The sequence below is a fragment of the Aedes albopictus genome, chromosome 2, assembly GCF_035046485.1.
Source record: "Aedes albopictus strain Foshan chromosome 2, AalbF5, whole genome shotgun sequence".
NCBI lineage: Eukaryota > Metazoa > Arthropoda > Insecta > Diptera > Culicidae > Aedes > Aedes albopictus.
The window spans coordinates 507,331,805-507,350,317 of NC_085137.1; the positions used below are offsets into that span (position 1 = coordinate 507,331,805).

The 18,513-nt window shown below is 43.0% G+C and overlaps 1 protein-coding gene across 1 annotated transcript in view; it reads right to left on the reverse strand.

Annotated features, from left to right (window-relative positions):
- The window catches only part of LOC109413053 (uncharacterized), a 554,573-nt gene that overhangs the window by 501,573 nt on the left and 34,487 nt on the right, over window positions 1-18,513 (reverse strand). The window contains exon 2 of the mRNA XM_062854506.1: window positions 2,170-2,509. Coding sequence (XP_062710490.1) covers window positions 2,170-2,294 — 125 coding nt within the window. The 5' untranslated portion in view covers window positions 2,295-2,509. The remainder of the gene's footprint in view (window positions 1-2,169; window positions 2,510-18,513) is intronic.

Genomic DNA, 18,513 nt, shown 5'->3' on the forward strand with positions numbered 1-18,513 from the left:
ACAAATTGATCGGATTTTGTGAAAATCGTTCCCCGGCTGTTGAGCCCGGCTCGTCACATCACACCTTCCAGAGCGATGTTGAAGAGTAGGCATAAGAGTCCATCACCTTATCGTAGTCCCCGGTGAGATTCGAATGAACTGGATAGTTCACCCGAAACCCTTACGTAGTTTTGCACACCGTCCATCGTTGCTTTAATCAATCTGGTCAGCTTCACAGGAAGCCGATACTGTCGATACTGTCGATACTGTCGTATGCCGCTTTGAAGTCGATGAACAGGTGGTGCGTTGGGACCTGGTATTCACGGCATTTCTGGAAGATTTGCCGTACGGTAAAGATCTGATCCGTTGTCGATCGGCCGTCGATGAAGCCGGCTTGATAACTTCCCACGAACTCATTCGTTTTAGGTGACAGATGACGGAAGATGATCTGGGATAGCACTTTGTAGGCAGCATTCAAAATGGTGATCGCCCTGAAGTTCTCACAAGCTTATACTCTTCAAAAATGCTTTGAGGTCCATAAAAATACAAAAATATAATGCTTATATATTTGAAAATTTTTATGAAAAAGGGTAATTTTTTAAAAATTGCCCTGGCAGAACCTCTAAATATTTATCATTTTTATTGATATTTTTCGGTGAGCCAAAGAAAACACGCCTTTTATCTGTGTGACGTTTCGGCCTACTCCTGGCTTTCAGCCATCCTCAGACAATTCAGATCACCGCTGCAACTTTCACCTCCTATTCTACTGTGGTGGTACGTGATCGCCCAGCAGAATAGGAGGTGAAAGTTGCTGCGGTGATCTGAATTGTCTGAGGATGGCTGAAAGAAAAGAGTAGGCCGAAACGTCACACAGATAAAAGGCGTGTTTTCTTTGGCTCACCGAAAAATATCAATAAAAATGATAAATATCAGTTAACGGTGATTAACACAACCAATTAGAACCTCTAAATGATTTTTAGAAAATCGAAATATTCTACAAGAATACAGAATACAGAATACAGAATACACGTAATAGATTTTCAAAATAAATATATGTATTTATAGGTCATATAACACTGATCAAATACAGCATATGGTTTTGAATAACGTCTTTTTCTACTTTTTTCCATTAACCTTCGATGTATTTTATGTTTGTTAGCTCCGGCACGCTAGAATAAAAGTTGCTTATGCTACAGAAGTCTAAAACGTTGACTTTTGAGTTTACATCCCTCTATTATAACATTAAATTTAAATAACTTAATTAATAGATAAAGCTTTACACTGCTATTTCGGTGATGACATGGCGATAAATTTGCATGTATAATCAAATTGTGCTTGTTTCTATGAAAAAGGCATGAATACGTTATATAAAGCAAATTTTGGTCCAAATTTGCCACAATAGGGATATAATCAGGGATTGGCGGCATGCACAGTGCGGTGCGAAAAAAAGCGTGTGCTTCACACAATCTCAAGTGCTTGTCTCCCGTTTTTTTTTTTTTTTTTTTGAAAATAATCCACTGACACAGCTCAACAAGGACTCATAAGAACTTATAAGACAATACGTTTTATTAGATCTGACCCGACAGGTACAGTTAGCTGAAACAATAACAAATAATAATACAAAAATTTACCCCCTGATGAAACCTCATTTCGATACGTCGGGCAAATAAAGAACATCGTTTGTTTCTCTAATGACTGCTTAGCAAAAAATGTAAACCTAAGTTTTATTGTAAACCATTTTGAAAGCGATGATGCTGCTCGAAACTTCCGTCCTATGTTTAGACTCTATAGTGAAAGATATTATAAATTTGTAGTACCATTTCCATTTCCCCCACTTCTAACGTATTTCTCCATTACACCAAACCATAGACGACTAGAGCTAGTGGGTGTGGATGGCTTACGTGGGCAATTTTTCCCACAGCTTCCGGTGTCCCGCTGGCGATGGTTGGCTGGCTAGCAGACTGGTTGCTTCTGGCAGCCGTATCAGGCCCGCATTGTGCGGAACAGGAAGAAGCAACTGCATCATTCTTGTGTTGCAAGTTTCATTGAATTTAAAATTTTCCACCCAATGAAAAATATTTGCTGGACGTGATTTATTCATCTGTCGGTCGGTTGGTGGTGCGGCAAAAAGGAACTGAACTTTTATCCCCCGTCTTTTCTCCCCCCCCCCCTTGGATGGTTGTTACTCACCCGATGGCCCCGTTGGAGAGTTGCTTCAGCTCCCGGTCCAGCGTCTCCTGGATGTTGCGCTGCGAGTACAGATTGATCGGCGAGTTGAACTGCTTATGCACCAAACGACGCTGCATGGTGGCCATCTTTGTTCCGTGGGAGGAGTGGTTCGACTCGATTCGATTTATTGCACACTGCGGTTTCGATTGATAATTTTTCCACTACTGTTACAATTTGATTGCACTCAAATTAAACAAGTTGTTGTCGAGAGGTACGCTAAGGGAAAAGTTTTCTTTTTCTTTTGCCTTCACTCCTGATTCGATTGTTGCTGGCAATTTTTTTTTATGTTATTGTAGATTCGCTAGAAGGGATGAGGGGGATAAAAGATGAAAAAGAAGGAAGGGGAATTTATTGGAAAGTTATCCACTGGAACCCAAGTTCTTCCCAAGAAGAAAATAGCCTCATTAAAATTCAACGAGCGAGATGGAGCGGAGATCTGCAATGAAACGAGAAATGAAACAATTTGATTGGTAAGTTGAATTTTTGCGAAGCTATAATTTGATTGGCATTAGCACAGGGAATGCGAATTAATTTCTCTTATTCGTAGAATAATGATGGCTGTACAGCTTCGTAAGTTGATTTCATAGACTATTGCAAGGACTATTACTAGTTCTTTTGCTAAATTTTGCAAAATGACTGAGTCATAAGTGCTAAAAATAGTATCAGAGCAAATGTTTCTGTTGTTTCTAATAATTCAACATAGTGTTCGATAGACTGGTAGGTGCACAGAAAACAATTCGGTATTCTTTGCTTTTCTTGTAGCTCACAGATGAAATAATGCATATTTGTATTACAATAGAAGTTATAATTGAACCCATCAGATTAAATGACCCGTAATCATATCAAATTGAGCATGCACAGTAATAACCCACTTATTTCACTTTCCATAGCTGGACGATTATCATAGTCAATAGCTGATTCCGGATAAAATTTACTCAAATCCCCTGTACTGGATGCAGCTTCACAAAAGCTTTTCAGCTGACTTCCTTCTGAATCCATTATTTAAAAATCGATGATTGTAATTTGCCTTTGACATAACTTCACCCATGAATTCACCTTTCCCCTGCAATCACCCATCCTGCGGATCACGATCCAATTGCTCACAATTTGCCGGAAAGTGGTAATCATATCACTGCAGGTTGCCGAATTAAACCGAACAATATTCCAATCCCGGTTCCATAAAAGGGAAACAAACAATAGAATGGCGGTCGATCGGTAGTGCGCTCTCCCCGGGGCGGTGCGTGGTGGCGTTCCCAGTTTCTGGAATGGGCCGGCGCGAAAAATTCACCGAACCGATCATTATTCGAATTAACCCGATTATTCAACGGTGAAATCACACATCCACATGTAAATGCGCATATCCTCAGCCCGGGTTTGGGTGACACGCGAGACAAAATGCAACCCGATGCCGGTGCCGGGTTCAAATAAACGAACGCAGATCCGATCTCCCGGTGAAATCGCAGTCAGAAAACTTTGCCTCGGCTATTTTGTTACATAAATCATTGGCCTTTGACGCAAATTCATCCCGACGGCAACCCGGGCCGTGTTTGTCCGTTTTGGGTATGGAGGCTGCTGTACTACCTAGCCGAAGGGGTTGTTCGATGGGGCAAATGGTTTTTGCGACAATTGAGAGAAAGATGAAGGTATAAATTTTTGTTTGGTGATAAGGTATGTTTACCTACTTTTCGAATAATTTTAAAATTTCAAAACGTTTATACTAAGCATTCTATTGTCGTCGAATGAGTGTAATCAGTTTGAACCTTTTAGTTCCACCCTATTTTGCTTATCCTTTGACAGATACGCGTATTCCGACTACAACTTGCAAACTTCCTCAGTGTCAGAAGATCGATTAAAAGTGGTAGCCGATATACGCGTTTCTGTCGAAGGATAAGCATAATAGAGCGGAAATAAAAGGTACAAACTGATTACACTCATTCGAAGACGGTATTCTGCTTAGAGGGTTGGTAAAGTTGGTACAAGATTCTATTGGCGCACTGAGTAAACTGCCAATGTTTGATAGGCATGCCTTCGGGGAATTTCCCGAACTGCTTCCCTCTTAAATCATGTCCTGCACTGCACATATGGACGGAGAGCATCGAACAAACTTGACCCGTTCATACGTTATGAGTTCTCACCAAGCAGCCAGCATCCAGCGCCCCGGTCCGTGTGAGCATTACGCCAATCCTAAACAAAATCACTGAACTAGATAAAACCTTTTCTGTTCGGAGCTTCCATTCAAATCGGGTTTCCGTTCAACCGATTCGATTCATTGGTCTCGGCTCGCACCTACACCTAGCATGTGTAGTAGCTTAGATAACGAAGTCGACGATGCACCACTACTGCTGCAAGGTTTCCATTGTTATTATATTTTATTCTACTGGGCTGGGTGCATCTGCAACGAAGCGAATAAATTGTGAACATATTCAGCATTCTGTTCAATAAAGCCATAAAAAGGCACGTCTAGCTTCTGATTAGTTGTTGGATAACTAAATTTTCAACCCTATTCAATTTAACGCTGCTGAAGCAAGTTGCCGGACACTTATGTCTACTTTGCAACTTCGACTTGACCTCAATCCCTGACCGTAACCCTTATTTCATTTATTTAGTATTACATCAAATTCAAGATAAAACTGAATCAACAATATTTCTCCACAATAAACGATTCATGTCGGCCGTTCTCCATCATCGGTCACGCCCGATGCTCTCCAAGTCACACTCCACCTGATCCGCCCATCGTGCTCTTTGCGCTGCACGCCTTCTTGTGCCAACCGGATCTGTCGAAACACCAACTTTGCAGGGTTGTTGTCCGGCATTCTTGCAACATGTCTTGCCCACCGTATACTTCCGGCTTTGGCCACCTATTGGATGCTGGGTTCGCCGTAAAGTGCAGCGAGCTCGTGATTCATCCTTCTCCGCCACACCGCCGAAGATTGTCGTTAGCACGCGTTGCTCGAAAACTCCGAGTGCTTACAGTTCCTCCTCGAGCATGGCCCATGCCTCGTGTCCGTAAAGGAGCACCGATCTTATTAGTGTTTTGTACATGGTGCATTTGCGTGGGTGAATCTTTTTAGACCGCAGCTTCTTCTGGAGCTGATGATGCGCCTTCGAATTTCACGTCAGTAAGAATCCGAGGTAGACGAATTCCTCCACCACCTCGAAGGTATCCCCGTCTATCGTAAAATTGCTACCAAGACGGATCCGGTCGTGTTCGGTTCCGCCTACCAACATGTACTTTGTTTTTGAGGCATTCACCACCAGTCTGACCTTTGTTGCTTCGCGTTTCAGGCGGCTGTACAGCTCTGTCACCGTTCCAAATGTTCTGTCGAAAATGTCCATGTCGTCCGCAAAGCACACAAATTGACCGGATTTTGTGAAAATCGTTCCACGGCTGTTGGGCCCGGCTCGTGGCATAACACCTTCCAGAGCGATGTGAAGAGTAGGCTTGAGAGTCCGTCACCTTGTCGCAGTCTCCGACGTGATTCGAATGAACTGGATAGTTCACCCGAAACCCGTACGCAGTTTTGCTCACCGTCCATCGATGCTTTAATCAGTCTAGTCAGCTTCCCAGGAAAGCAGTTTTCGTCCATGATTGTCCATAGCTCTGCCCGGTCGATACTGTTGTATGCCGTTTTGAAGTCGATGAACAGGTGATGCGTTGGGACCTGGTATTCACGGCATTTCTGGAGGATTTGCCGTACGGTGAAGATCTGATCCGTTATCGACCGACCATCGATGAAGACAGCTTGATAACTTCCCACGAACTCTTTCGTTTTAGGTGACAAACGACGGAAGATGATCTTGGATAGCACTTTGTAAGCAGCATTCAAAATAGTGATCGCTCTGAAGTACTCACATTCTAAAGGGCCGCCTTTCTTGTGAATGGGGCAGATTACTCCTTCCTTCCACTCCTTCCTTCCACTCCTTCGATAACTGTTCGGTTTCCCAGATCCTGACTATCAGCCGGTGCAGACAGTTGGCCAACTTTTCTGGGCCCATCCTGATGAGTTCAGTTGCAATACCATCCTTAACAGCTGCTTTGTTAGCTTTGAGCTGATGAATGGCATCCTTAGCTTCCCTCAACGTGGGTGTTGGTTCATTTCCGTCCTCTGCTGCACTGGCTTCGTCGTTTCCTCCGTTGCCGTGGGCTGCCATGCCTACGTTCTCCACGCCATTCAGGTGCTGATCGAAGTGCTGCTTCCACCTTTCGATCGCCTCACGTTCGTCCGTCAAGAGGCCTCCGTCCTTATCCCTGCATATTTCGACTCGCGACACGAAGCCATTTCTTTCGGGGATGAACCAGCCTCGGGCTGAAAATCCCCATAATAAAGAGCCAATAACAATAATAAGCCATTTCTTCGCACTCCGCTTCTTCCAGGCGGCGCTTTTTCTGCCGAAAAAGGCCGGTTTTCTGTTAGCGCTTCTGTTTGTAGCGTTCCACGTTCTGTCGGGTCCCTTGCTGCAGCAGTATCACCCACGCTGCGTTCTTCTCCTCCAAAACCGTTCTGCACTCTTCGTCGAACCATTCGTTCCATCGATTCCGTTCCACGTACCCAATGGTGCTCTCGGCTGCGTCGTTGATGGCTGCTTTCACTGTACTCCAGCAGTCCCCTAGAGGGGCCTCATCGAGCTTGACCTCGTCTGGCACAGCGGCCTCGAGATTCTGCGCGTATGCTGAGGCGACATCCGGTTGTTTCAGTCGCCCTAGGTTGTACCGTGGCGGTCGCCGGTACCGTACATTGTTGATGACGGAGAGTTTTGGGCGCAGTTTGACCATCACCAGATAGTGGTCGGAGTCGATGTTGGCGCCACGATAGGTCCTGACGTCGATAATGTCGGAGAAGTGCCGTCCGTCAAACAGAACGTGGTCGATTTGAGATTCCGTCTGCTGTGGTGATCTCCAGGTGTAACGATAAGGGAGGCTGTGTTGGAAAAAGGTGCTACGTATGGCCATATTTTTGGAGGCGGCGAAATCAATGAGTCGTAGGCCGTTTTCGTTCGTCTGCTGGTTGGCGCTGAACTTACCAATCGTCGGTCTGAATTCTTCCTCCTGCCTGCCTGAGCGTTTAAATCTCCTATGATGATCTTGACGGTCCTTGTCATCATCAGTACTTCCGGAGTGTGGGCTGTGCACTTTTCTTATGCTGAAGTTGAAGAATCGGCCCTTGAACCTCAACCTGCACATTCTTTCATCGATCGGCCACCAACCGATCACGCGTTTCTGCATATCACCCATCACGATGAAAGCGTGTGTTGCCGCAGCTCTGGTAGATGGTATGATTACCTCTAAACGTTCGCACCATGGATTCTGACCAACACACCTCCTGCAGCGCTATGATGCTGAACCCGCGGTCCTTCAGTAGATCGGCGAGTATACGGGTTCATTTTTTTTTGTCTGTATTAACGAGATTTTTAACCCTAGGCTAGTTAATCTCGGGACCCACGCTTTACTTCCCTTCCGAAGGAAGAACCCACATTTTTAGTGAGTATGTCGGGAGTGGGATTCGATCCCAGGTCCTCGGCGTGATAGTCAAGTGTTCTAACCATCACACCAGGTCCGCTCCACGGCCGTTCATAAACCACGTAGACTTTTTGGGGGGAGGGTAGATCTGACCAAAATCAGGTATCAGGTATCAGAAGGCCGGCTCCAGAGGCACGTTATCCTCCATTTGGGACATTTGTGCCATCGCCAAAATAACAGCCTATTTCACCATCTACCTGAGGGAAAAGGAAGGAAAAAGGATTTGGATGGGGATAGGGACAGGTAGGGAAATAGGATAAATATCCTGGAAGAGGGTACTAACGCACAAGCGTACCACAATGGGTTCAAACAGCGCCCTGAAAAAGGCACTGTAATTACGCATAAAGCGAAAGAGAGCCTTTACCACAGCGAGTTAAGAACAACAGAATATCCTGAAGATTCAGGTTTCTGAAGTCAGTTTCACTTAATAAGTGTTTACCGAATACTCGGAAACGCAGTTGCGCGAAAACTGGACAGTTACATATCAAATGATACGAAGTTCCATAATCGGATTCACAGCTATCACAGGCAAATGAATCAGCTTGCTGAATATTCGCCATGTGATAGCTGAGTCGGCAGTGGCCAGTCAATGCTTTGACCAGCATGCTGCAATTCTGCTTAGACAGATTAGTTAGATACTTCGCCACCCGTAGAGATGGCTCAGCACTATACAATTTGGTTTGATGACATGACTCTAAACTATTCCAATATTGTCTGTGTTGAGTGACAGCCCAGGTGTGAATCTGAAGCTTAATCCAACACTTCGATATCGGAATAGCTGGTTCAGGGCCAATGAAGTCATGTGATGCTCCAGAGCGAGCTAGCTCGTCAGCCAATTCATTTCCAGCGATGGAAGAATGACCAGGTACCCATAGCAGGTGAACAGCGTTTGCTGAATTCAGCTCCTCGATTTGAGTTCGACAAGCGATAACTATCTTCGACCTGGAAGTGGCCGAAGCAAGTGCTTTAATATCAGCCAGGCTATCTGAACAGAAGTAGATTACTTTGCCCATTACGTGCTGCTGAAGTGCTGATTGCACTCCGCACATAAGAGCAAAGATTTCGGCCTGAAAAACGGTGCAGTGTCTACCAAGTGAGTAAGACTGATACAGCCTTAGCTCACGAGAATAAACACCAGCACCTGCTCGACCTTCGAGAAGGGCGCCATCAGTGTAACATACGATGCCGCCTGAAATACTTCTTTCCAGATAACCAGATGTCCACTCTTCCCGGAAAGGAATTTCGTGGAAAATGTCCTATATGGAAAATTACAAGCAATTGTAAGATCACTTGGAGCAAGGATAATTTTGTCCCAATTCCCCAAAAGTGAAAACAACGAGGTGTGAGTTGATGTGCGGTTCACAGGAGTTTCCTCTAGTAGACCGAGTACCCGTAACCGGTAAGTGCAAGAAAGGGCTTCTTGTTTGAGATGAATGTGTAGTGGGGCAACGTCAAAGAGAACTTCTAGCGCTGCCGTAGGAGTTGAAGAGAACGCTCCAGACATCGCCATTAAGCACATCCTTTGGAGATGGCCTAATTTTGATTGAACCGTTCTCACTTCACCCTTTTGCCACCACACAAGACATCCATAAGCCAATATTGGCCGAGCCACAGTTGTGTAAATCCATTTGATATACTTGGGTTTTAGACCCCAAGTTGTACCAAAGGTTCGCCGGCATTGCCCGAAGGCCATACAAGCTTTCTTGATTCTGAACTCAATGTGAGGTGTCCAGGAAAGCTTGGAATCAAGAATGACTCCAACGTACTTTACTTGTTCAGTCACATCGATTTCAGAATCAAAGAGACGCAAAGGTCGAACGCCATTACGGTTTCGCCTTTCCGTGAAAAGAACAATAGATGTTTTACTCGGATTAACCGAAAGGCCATATTGGCGACACCAACCCTCAACTACCTGAAGGGCGTTTTGCATCAGGTCGAAAAGGGTGCTGATGCACACACCAACTAACAATGTTAGGTAGTCGTCGGCAAAACCATAAGTAGGAAAACCGCTATTATTGAGTTGCCTCAATAGCGTATCTGCTACGAGATTCCACAAAAGCGGTGATAAGACTCCCCCTTGGGGGCATCCACAAACACTCAATTTCCTAATCCCTGCTAGACGCAATGTCGAGAAGAGATATCGGTTTTGAGCATTTGGTGAATCCAATTGGAAATCATTGGAGATATACCATGACTCCGTGCGGCTTCCAATATGGCATCGAAAGACACGTTGTCAAAGGCACCCTCGATATCTAAGAAAACACCCAAACAAGATTGCTTTTGAGCGAATGCTTTCTCGATATCGTAAACAACCTTGTGTAAAAGAGTCACAGTGGACTTACCAGATTGGTAGGCATGTTGGTTCACATGAAGAGGCACGTTGGCCAGATGAACATCACGGATGTGATGATCTACAATGCGTTCTAAGCATTTCAGAAGAAAAGAGGACAAACTGATAGGTCTGAAACTTTTTGCTTCTTCATACGACGCACGACCCACTTTCGGAATAAACTTTACAGTAATATCCCTCCAGGATTTGGGAATATACCCTGTAGCAAAACTGCAAACAAGTAGTTTATTCAAAACATGTTTGAGATAATCAAATCCCTTCTGAAGCAAAATAGGATAAATCCCATCTGCCCCAGGAGATTTGAAAGGAGCAAAGCTATTAAGAGCCCACTCAATCGATTCTATAGTTACAATACTCCGAGCCGAAGCAAAAGAATCATAACTACAAGAAAAGACATCAGGATCATCCGAAGATGTAATATCCACACATCCAGGGAAGTGTGTGCTGAATAAGCATTCCAAAACTTCCTCATCAGAGGAAGTCAGATCGCCATTTGGCAAACGAAGTTCGTTCACCCGGAAATCCTTAGATTTCGCAAGGATTTTGTTTAACCGACTGACTTCACTCAAGCTGGAAACATTTGTACAAAGGTTTTTCCAGCCGGATCATTCAGCAGACCGGAGAGCTTTCCTGTAGGCCTTGCGAGCCGACCTGAAAGCCTCCGAACCAGCCGAACGTCGTCTGTTCCAACTCTTTCTACATTGTTTCCTGAGTTTCGCCAGATCAGAGTTCCACCAAGGGGTTCCTCTTGTGATCTTCACAGACCGTAGAGGGCATGCTTCTTCAAAAGCTTCCATGATGAAGGTCGTTGTAGTATCAACGGCATCATCTAAATCACTTGGAGTGTCAATAGATGGTGAATATCCATGAAATTTGGCTGCAACCAAATCAGTATAAAGATCCCAGTTTGTTGACCGAGGATTCCTGAAACGCAATGTTTGCGAAGTAACATTTAAATGTTCAAAAAAGATGTAGCGATGGTCAGATAAAGATTCTTCATCTGACACATGCCAATTGGTCAGCTCGTGACTAATTCTGCTAGAGCAAAGCGTTATATCTAACACTTCCTCTCTAGCAGATACCATGAAGGTTGGGCGGTTACCTATGTTAAGTAATGCAAGATCTGTACTACTTAAGTACTCCATCAAACTGGAGCCTCTCAAGTTAATGTCTGAGCTGCCCCAGATGATATGGTGAGCATTAGCATCACTGCCAACAATTAGCGGAAGGCCTTTTGAAGTACAGTATGCGATGACTTGTTTGATAGCATCCGTAGGGGATGGTTCATCATGCGGTAAATACACAGAACAATAGACGTATTTCCTGTTGAGGTTTCCAACAGATACATCAATTGTGATAGCACATACATCTCTGGTGGTTAGTTCAGAGACGAATGTAGCAACTATTGCGTTGTTGACAAGCACACAGGCTCGAGGCATGACACGCGAGTTTGCCATTTCATGTTTACTGAAAGTGGCAAACACCGGGTTCACAAGGTTTTCTAGATAGAAATTTCCCTTACGAAAGTCTTGGGCTGTACCATTTTGCATAAGTCTGCAAAGATTGATCGTTGCTGTTCTTTTATGCTGAAGATTGATCTGAGCTATCCTAACCGTAGCCACTACCCAAACTAGGTAAGATTGAACTCTTCGCAACAACAGCACAACAAAGAACAGCAACAATAAAACCAAATCGGTATCGATTGGAAAACGCCAAAGGCGAGGATACACAGAATACACTGTGTAAATCGCATAATGCGAAACCATATAGGTGAAAATTTAAACTAATTAACAACATCTTCATATTCCCGCCCTTATTTAGCCTCAAGTGAGACTAAAGAAGGGCAGCTGATTGTCTCGGAGAAACACAAGGTCCACTGCACCATTGCTCCGGTTAGCGCAGTAAGGGCTACATACTGTGGAGGGCGCCCTGGTACTCCACAGGCTCCGTTAGCGGTTAGGTTTTTATTGGACCCCCCTAGCCATTCATTCCTAGGCACGGTAAGCATAAAGCCGCATCACACCATGAATTAGGGGTCACCTGTTGGTGGATTCTTACCACCGGAACAGGCGGTCCGTAGTGTTATTCTTAGCCAATTGAGACAATCGCTACCGACACTACACAGCTATCTAGGCTGATCGAGAAAAGAAGTTAATATTGATGATCAACTTCATACGGGCTCGAACAGCCGACTTTACTTCCCTTCCGAAGGAAGAACCCACATTTTTAGTGAGTATGTCGGGAGTGGGATTCGATCCCTGGTCCTCGGCGTGATAGTCAAGTGTTCTAACCATCACACCAGGTCCGCTCCACGGCCGTTCATAAACCACGTAGACTTTTTGGGGGGAGGGTAGATCTGACCAAAGTCTACGCTCCATACAAATTTAAAAATTTTTGTGTGGACAAAAGTCTACGAGGGTGGAGGGGGGGGGTTCTAAGATGGCCAAATTTTGGTCTTCGTGGTTTATGATCAGCCCCCTATGAAGTTGAGAGATCGGCAGTTCCACGTACTCCACGTTCCACGTCTCGGTTCGTATTATTCTGTTGCTGATTTCCCGCTACAATGTTTTTTTACGGCTGGCTTGTAGGGCCTGACACCAACCCCCTTCTTTCCGGAGGACCATAGTGCACAGTTGAGCTTAGAGTCCTTCCCTGGCACTCGGACGTAGATCAGCCGCCCCTAACATGGGGATCAGACGCTGTTGTGAGGCGCTCCTCCTGGAGAACAGACACTCAGGTTTGCCGAAGCAAACCCCCCTTCCCTGTCAGCCTACGACCAAAGTTCCCACCGGGGTTGGTTACCCGATCTTCCCTAAGGTTGCTCATAGTTTCCGGCCGGTACCGCAAGGAGGTAGGGATAGGAGTTGCTGGACAGAGGCTAGTGGATCACAATGAGATCTAAATTGCGCAGCATACCCACTACCCAGCCTTTACCATACATGCCTAACTAGCTAACTGGATACCCCTAGATTTTAACCTAGTTCTTACTGCAGAACATATTAGCAAAGATATGGTACTCAACAAATTCACTGGATACCTATGAAAATATATGTGTTTAATACATAAACCATTTCGATATTGTCTAATTTTACGTAATATACTAGACCATACATTTCCAGTGCACACTGATCACTGAAGGGTTTAGGGTATCGTTATTCAAATGTCAAATGTCAAACAAACCGTCAACGTTCTCCGAACCTCCCGTTTCCCGCAATCATTTAAGCATCACTTATGAGCGCTCTCTAATGTCAAACGCGTTATTTAAACGCCTACCTCCCATTCCCGGAAACTCCTAAACCAAAATGGGTCACAAAAACCTAATTTAATTCACAGAAGCCCTCCGCACAGCTCCTCGCTTCCGTAAGAGCCTGGATTGATTTCAACCGACATAGACATAGGTTAGGTATGTTGAAGCACCGAAGCCGAGGAAGGTTACGCCACGCAATCATACATGTGAACTGAACATGGAAGAACAACGACACAACCGCATTGGTCTCGTCGTTCTGATTAAGGATATAAATCGGGGGCTGAGAGATTTGAAATTAAATTTTGAAAATTAATTAAATTCATTTATGGATCAAAGCTTGTCCTGGCTGAGGTTGAGGTCGAGGCGCGCATGCTGGGTTGCTGCAGGTCGAAGAGGCGGTGCCGTGGTGGTGGATTCGCTTCTCAATGAGTTCAAGTTTCAGATATTGGATAGCGTAGAGGGGTTACTATTGGGATATCGCATACGCCAGGTCGCCTGCCGGCGGGTGGGACAGGTAACCGAGCGGAATTAAATTTTGATTCATTTCATGTGCCTGTGGGTCGGATACGTGAGGTGTTTTCCAGACGGTAGAAATGTGGATTATGATGAGGCGGAATGCCGCAACACCATCGCACCGCCGGAACAAACGATGAACGATGTGTCTCGGTTCGGTTCGACTAGTGCTTCCTGCTCGGGCTCAGGATCTCACCCGGGAGACCCGAGTACCTACACCGGAAGCAATTCCCGTCGATTTTCTAATTAAAACTTATTTCATTAGATGATGGTGCTGTTTACTTTTCATTAGAATGCACCGCCTTATTAGCTTTTGTGGCGGCGAACTGAGGTGTCCCGTTTTTCGGGGTGTTGTTTCCGTGGATTTTCGGCGCCAAAGCGGGTGTATTTGTCTTTTAAGTTTTCCGGGTTAGTATTGAGTCATAGTGAAACTACAATATTCGATGAATGTGCTCTTTTGCATTGTAGAGCAAAACAAATTTTGTGTTGAAGTTTTCTAACATAAATCAAAATAGTTGGTGAACTACATTCTTCTTCTTTTAAATTTTAAACGTGAACCAACTTTGGGCTGAAAATTCTCTGTAACTAGTCTAATCACATTCATATTCGAAGTCTGAATTCGGGCTTAATTGAATACCCATAGTTGCTACTCCAGTATTGCTCAATTTTGGTAATTTCAGATCTCTTTCCCTCCTCGTAGACTTGTGTCCATGAATAATTTTAAAATTTTGTATGGACCGAAGACTTTGGCAAGGCTTCTCCTTCCACCCTGCTTCCTACTTCCTACGTTCGTCAGAGCGACAGCCAACAAATCCTTCATCATAATTTCCATCATTTCCCTCAGTTCGATTGCCATTTAATTACAAGCCATCTTGATATGAGCCCTATTAACGATACTGTCCAATCGCTGATTAAGCTCGGCACATCGCAGCTTGGATATTCTCTGTCTGTCAGTTCTGGAGGCGTTCTACCTAGGCCCAGCGCCCAGCCCCGCCAATCAGTTCTAATCGGCGAAATTTTGCTCGCTCTGCCAAAATAAGGGAACAATATCGAACCGAGAAGGCAGACACTAATTGACATATTTCCCTCGACATAATCGTTGATAATAAGTTGCCTCGGAGTTCCTTGGTGTGCACACAGGCCAAGCCAAGGGCCCGGGAAGAACACCGGATGGCAGCAGAATTTGACAGCAGTGGCATATTTCGGGGTATAGGTATTGAATATTCCTCCTGCTTCATATATTACAATCTTCTCTCGCTCTCGACTGTCCAACCAGCACCGGATAGATTATATGGCATCTATCGCTGCCGGTATCGTCCGTTTTCGTCCTCCTGGTCGTTGTTTGACTTGGTCGACGGCGTCGTCGTCGTCATCTGAAGATTCTTACCCTGACTACAGCGAGGGAGAGTGGTTCAAGATGGTAGTCTAGTGATGTCATGGTATTAGAACTGGTTACTCAAGATTTCCAAATCTTATCACCCCCTATACTGGTAAGCCCCTATTGAAATTACTTCAAATGACTGAATTTTTCACGATTTGTTTCTGTAATTATTACGGAAGCGGCATTTTTGAAGGTATCCGTTCTATGAGTTCAGCAACGATTCTTCTGAAGATTCCTCCAAAAATTTTTTTTAGAATTTATTCCTTTTCCCATACTGCTCAATAATTTTCTCCATGATTACTTCCTTTGATACCGCCAGAAATTCTTTTGTTTCAAGATTTATCAATTTTTTCCCGGAATTTTGTATGGAAAGAAGATTTCTGCAGGATTTCCTAGAATGATTCAAACTACTTTGTTCCGAAATTCTTCCTGGGATTCCTTTATGATTATTTATGAAATTTCTTCAAGGTTTGCTTCGGATTTTCGTGTATGTATTCTTTCATGGGTTTCTTCAAACATTTTTGTTTGATATTCCCATCAAAATTCTTCTGGAAATTTCTCAAGAAGTCTAGAAATTTCTCCAAGATTTCACAAGGATTTCTCCAAAGATTTCGTCAAAAGATGCAATTCGAGGAAAAAAAATACAGAGTTTATTTCAGAGATACATTCAAAAATTCCTCTGCAGGTCTCCTTTAGGAATGCAAGTTGTTTTCCTGGAACTCTTTCAGGAATTCAAATGTCTCTAGAGTTTCCTTAGGTTTTATTCCATATAGTCAGAGATACCCTGAGGCATTAATTTGGAATTTTCACTAGAAAATGTTTAAGAGATTCTGAAAGATCCTCCAGAGGTTCCCCCGGAAGTTCCTCCATAGCTAACTTCAGGTATTCTTACAAATTTTTTTCGGAGATGCTTTAGGTAGTTCTCCAAAGATTCTCTCATCCAATTTTACAACAAATACAGCACAATCTATTCCTTGGGATTTTTCAAAGAATTAATCAACGAATCCTTCTATGAACACGTCCAGAGGGTTCTCCGGTTCTTCTTTCGAAAAAATCATTTTCAATCATTCATTTAGAAGTTCTCTAATTTTTTTTCCAGGGTGATTTTTGTTTCTAACGGGTTTTCTTCAGGAATTTTTCTTCAGATTTTTATGTGTTTATTCCTGAAGAAGTTGTAATTCATCCATAAATTCCTCCAGAGATGTACACAAGAGTTTTTCTAAGAATTCTTTCAGCAATTCCTCCAGGGATCCCTCAGAAATTTAGTGATGCATTTATACAAGAATTCCACCAGCACCTTTTTCTGCTATTTCTGCTGGAATTTTGGCAGACATAATACATATCTAGAGCATTTTTTCTTTAAAATAACTATCAGAGTTACGGAGTTTATTCAGGAGTTTTTGTCCAAGAATCGCTTCAAAAATTTTCATACCCGTAACGTGGGTAGATCACCTTAGAATGGTGCGTTGCAGTGTAAGATCTACCAAATCAAATTTTGATCTTGATATTTACCGTAATTTATAAATATTCCAAGATCAAAGTTTGATGCTCTTTTCCTTATGTTTTGAAGTATTTGTGTTTCAATGAACTGCTAATCAACATTTTATTTCAGCAGGATTCAGGTAAATGTATCGTACTATATAAATAATATTTTAAAAATATGTTACTGTGGCGAGCGTATCACTAATATGTAGCTTATTTGACGTACGATGTTAATATTATTTTATATTTCAGATTATCAACCGATGAATCTAGTAATTCAACCAAATGCCAACAAGATGACGAGGATGAATTGGCGAGACAACTGATTCGAAGCAGTCTAACAATGGTGTGCCTGAACGTTAACCAAGCGTATCCTTTGGAGTTTACCCTTCCACTAACAACACCCAAATTCCCGTGACACCTAGGCCTGAGAGATCGTAGAGTTGTCTACATTTTTCATAGGTGTTCAAAACTAACCATCCTTTCCCATTCCTCAGCAGTCGCAAGGACGTGGCCAGGACAGTGCTCGACCATTGGAGGATTGCGTCAGTCTTGTCTAAGAGTCAGAGATTAGTCCCAAATCTTTGTGCTTTGGTTCGGACGGGAAGGAGGCAACCCTCATAACAGCGGTCAAGGACTGTACCACCTACGAATTTGTGCGACTCGCTTAATGCTAATGCTAAGAATCGCTTCAAAAATTTTCAAGAATTTCTCCTGGTAATCTCCAAAGTTGTAACCAGGAGTTTTCGTTCAGGAGGGATTCCTTCAGACACTCATCCAGGGATATCTTAATAATTTCATTGAGAAATTTTTACAAGAATTTTTCAAGGCATTTGAGCAATGTCTTCAAGAACTTCTGAAAAAAAAAATTCTTAATGAAATGTCAAAAAAAGACTACTCGAATCTTTGAAAAAACCCAGGAGATATTTCTGATGGAGCCACAGAAGCAATTTCCGAATTAAAATCGTGTAGGAATTTCTAAAGGAATTCCAGATGAACTTTCTTATAGAATTCTTGGAGAAACCTTAAAAAGAATTTCCAATAAAATATCTGAATTTCTGTAAAACTCCTCAATAGAACTGTTGAAGATGTCGCGCACTGAAATTTCTGAAGAAATCTCTTAAACTCTGAAGAACTCTCTGACGATATTTTTGAAAGAATCCCAGAATCCCTGAATCATCAAAAGAGATCAAAGCGGAAATTTCTGAGAAAATCTCTGAAATTTTTTTTAAGAAATCTTTAGTAAAATTTCTGTAGAAATCTCAGGAAGTACTTTCGAATGAATATCCAGATACTCTATCTGAAAATTGGATTTTTTTAAGTAATAGGAGCCGGAAGTTTTGAAAAACTTTCTATAAATACCCAGAAAAGCCGTGGGCGGAATTCCTAGAGAAGTTTACAAAGTAATCTTCAAGAATATTCCCAAACAATTCATTGATACTTTGCATAACAAGCCTGTGGAAGAAATCCATGTAGTAATTTCCGGAGGAGTTTTGAATCCTTCATTTCAAGAAGGAATCGCTGAAAGCGTTTCTGAAACTTTTCCTGAAGCACTTTGTGGACATATTTGTGAAGAAACTTCTATAGGAATACTTGAAAAAAAAAAACACCTATGTAAGCTTCTGTGAAAAACTAGATATTTCTAAAGGAATTCCTGTAGAAATTCTAATGATACATTCAGAGATTAACCAGCCCAGGGCTGAAAATCTCTTTAATAAAGACAAAAAAAAAAATGATACATTAATAAATAAATTCCTTTAACAATTCGCAGAGACATTCTAAGAGTTATCTTTTAAGGAAATGCCGGAGGAATT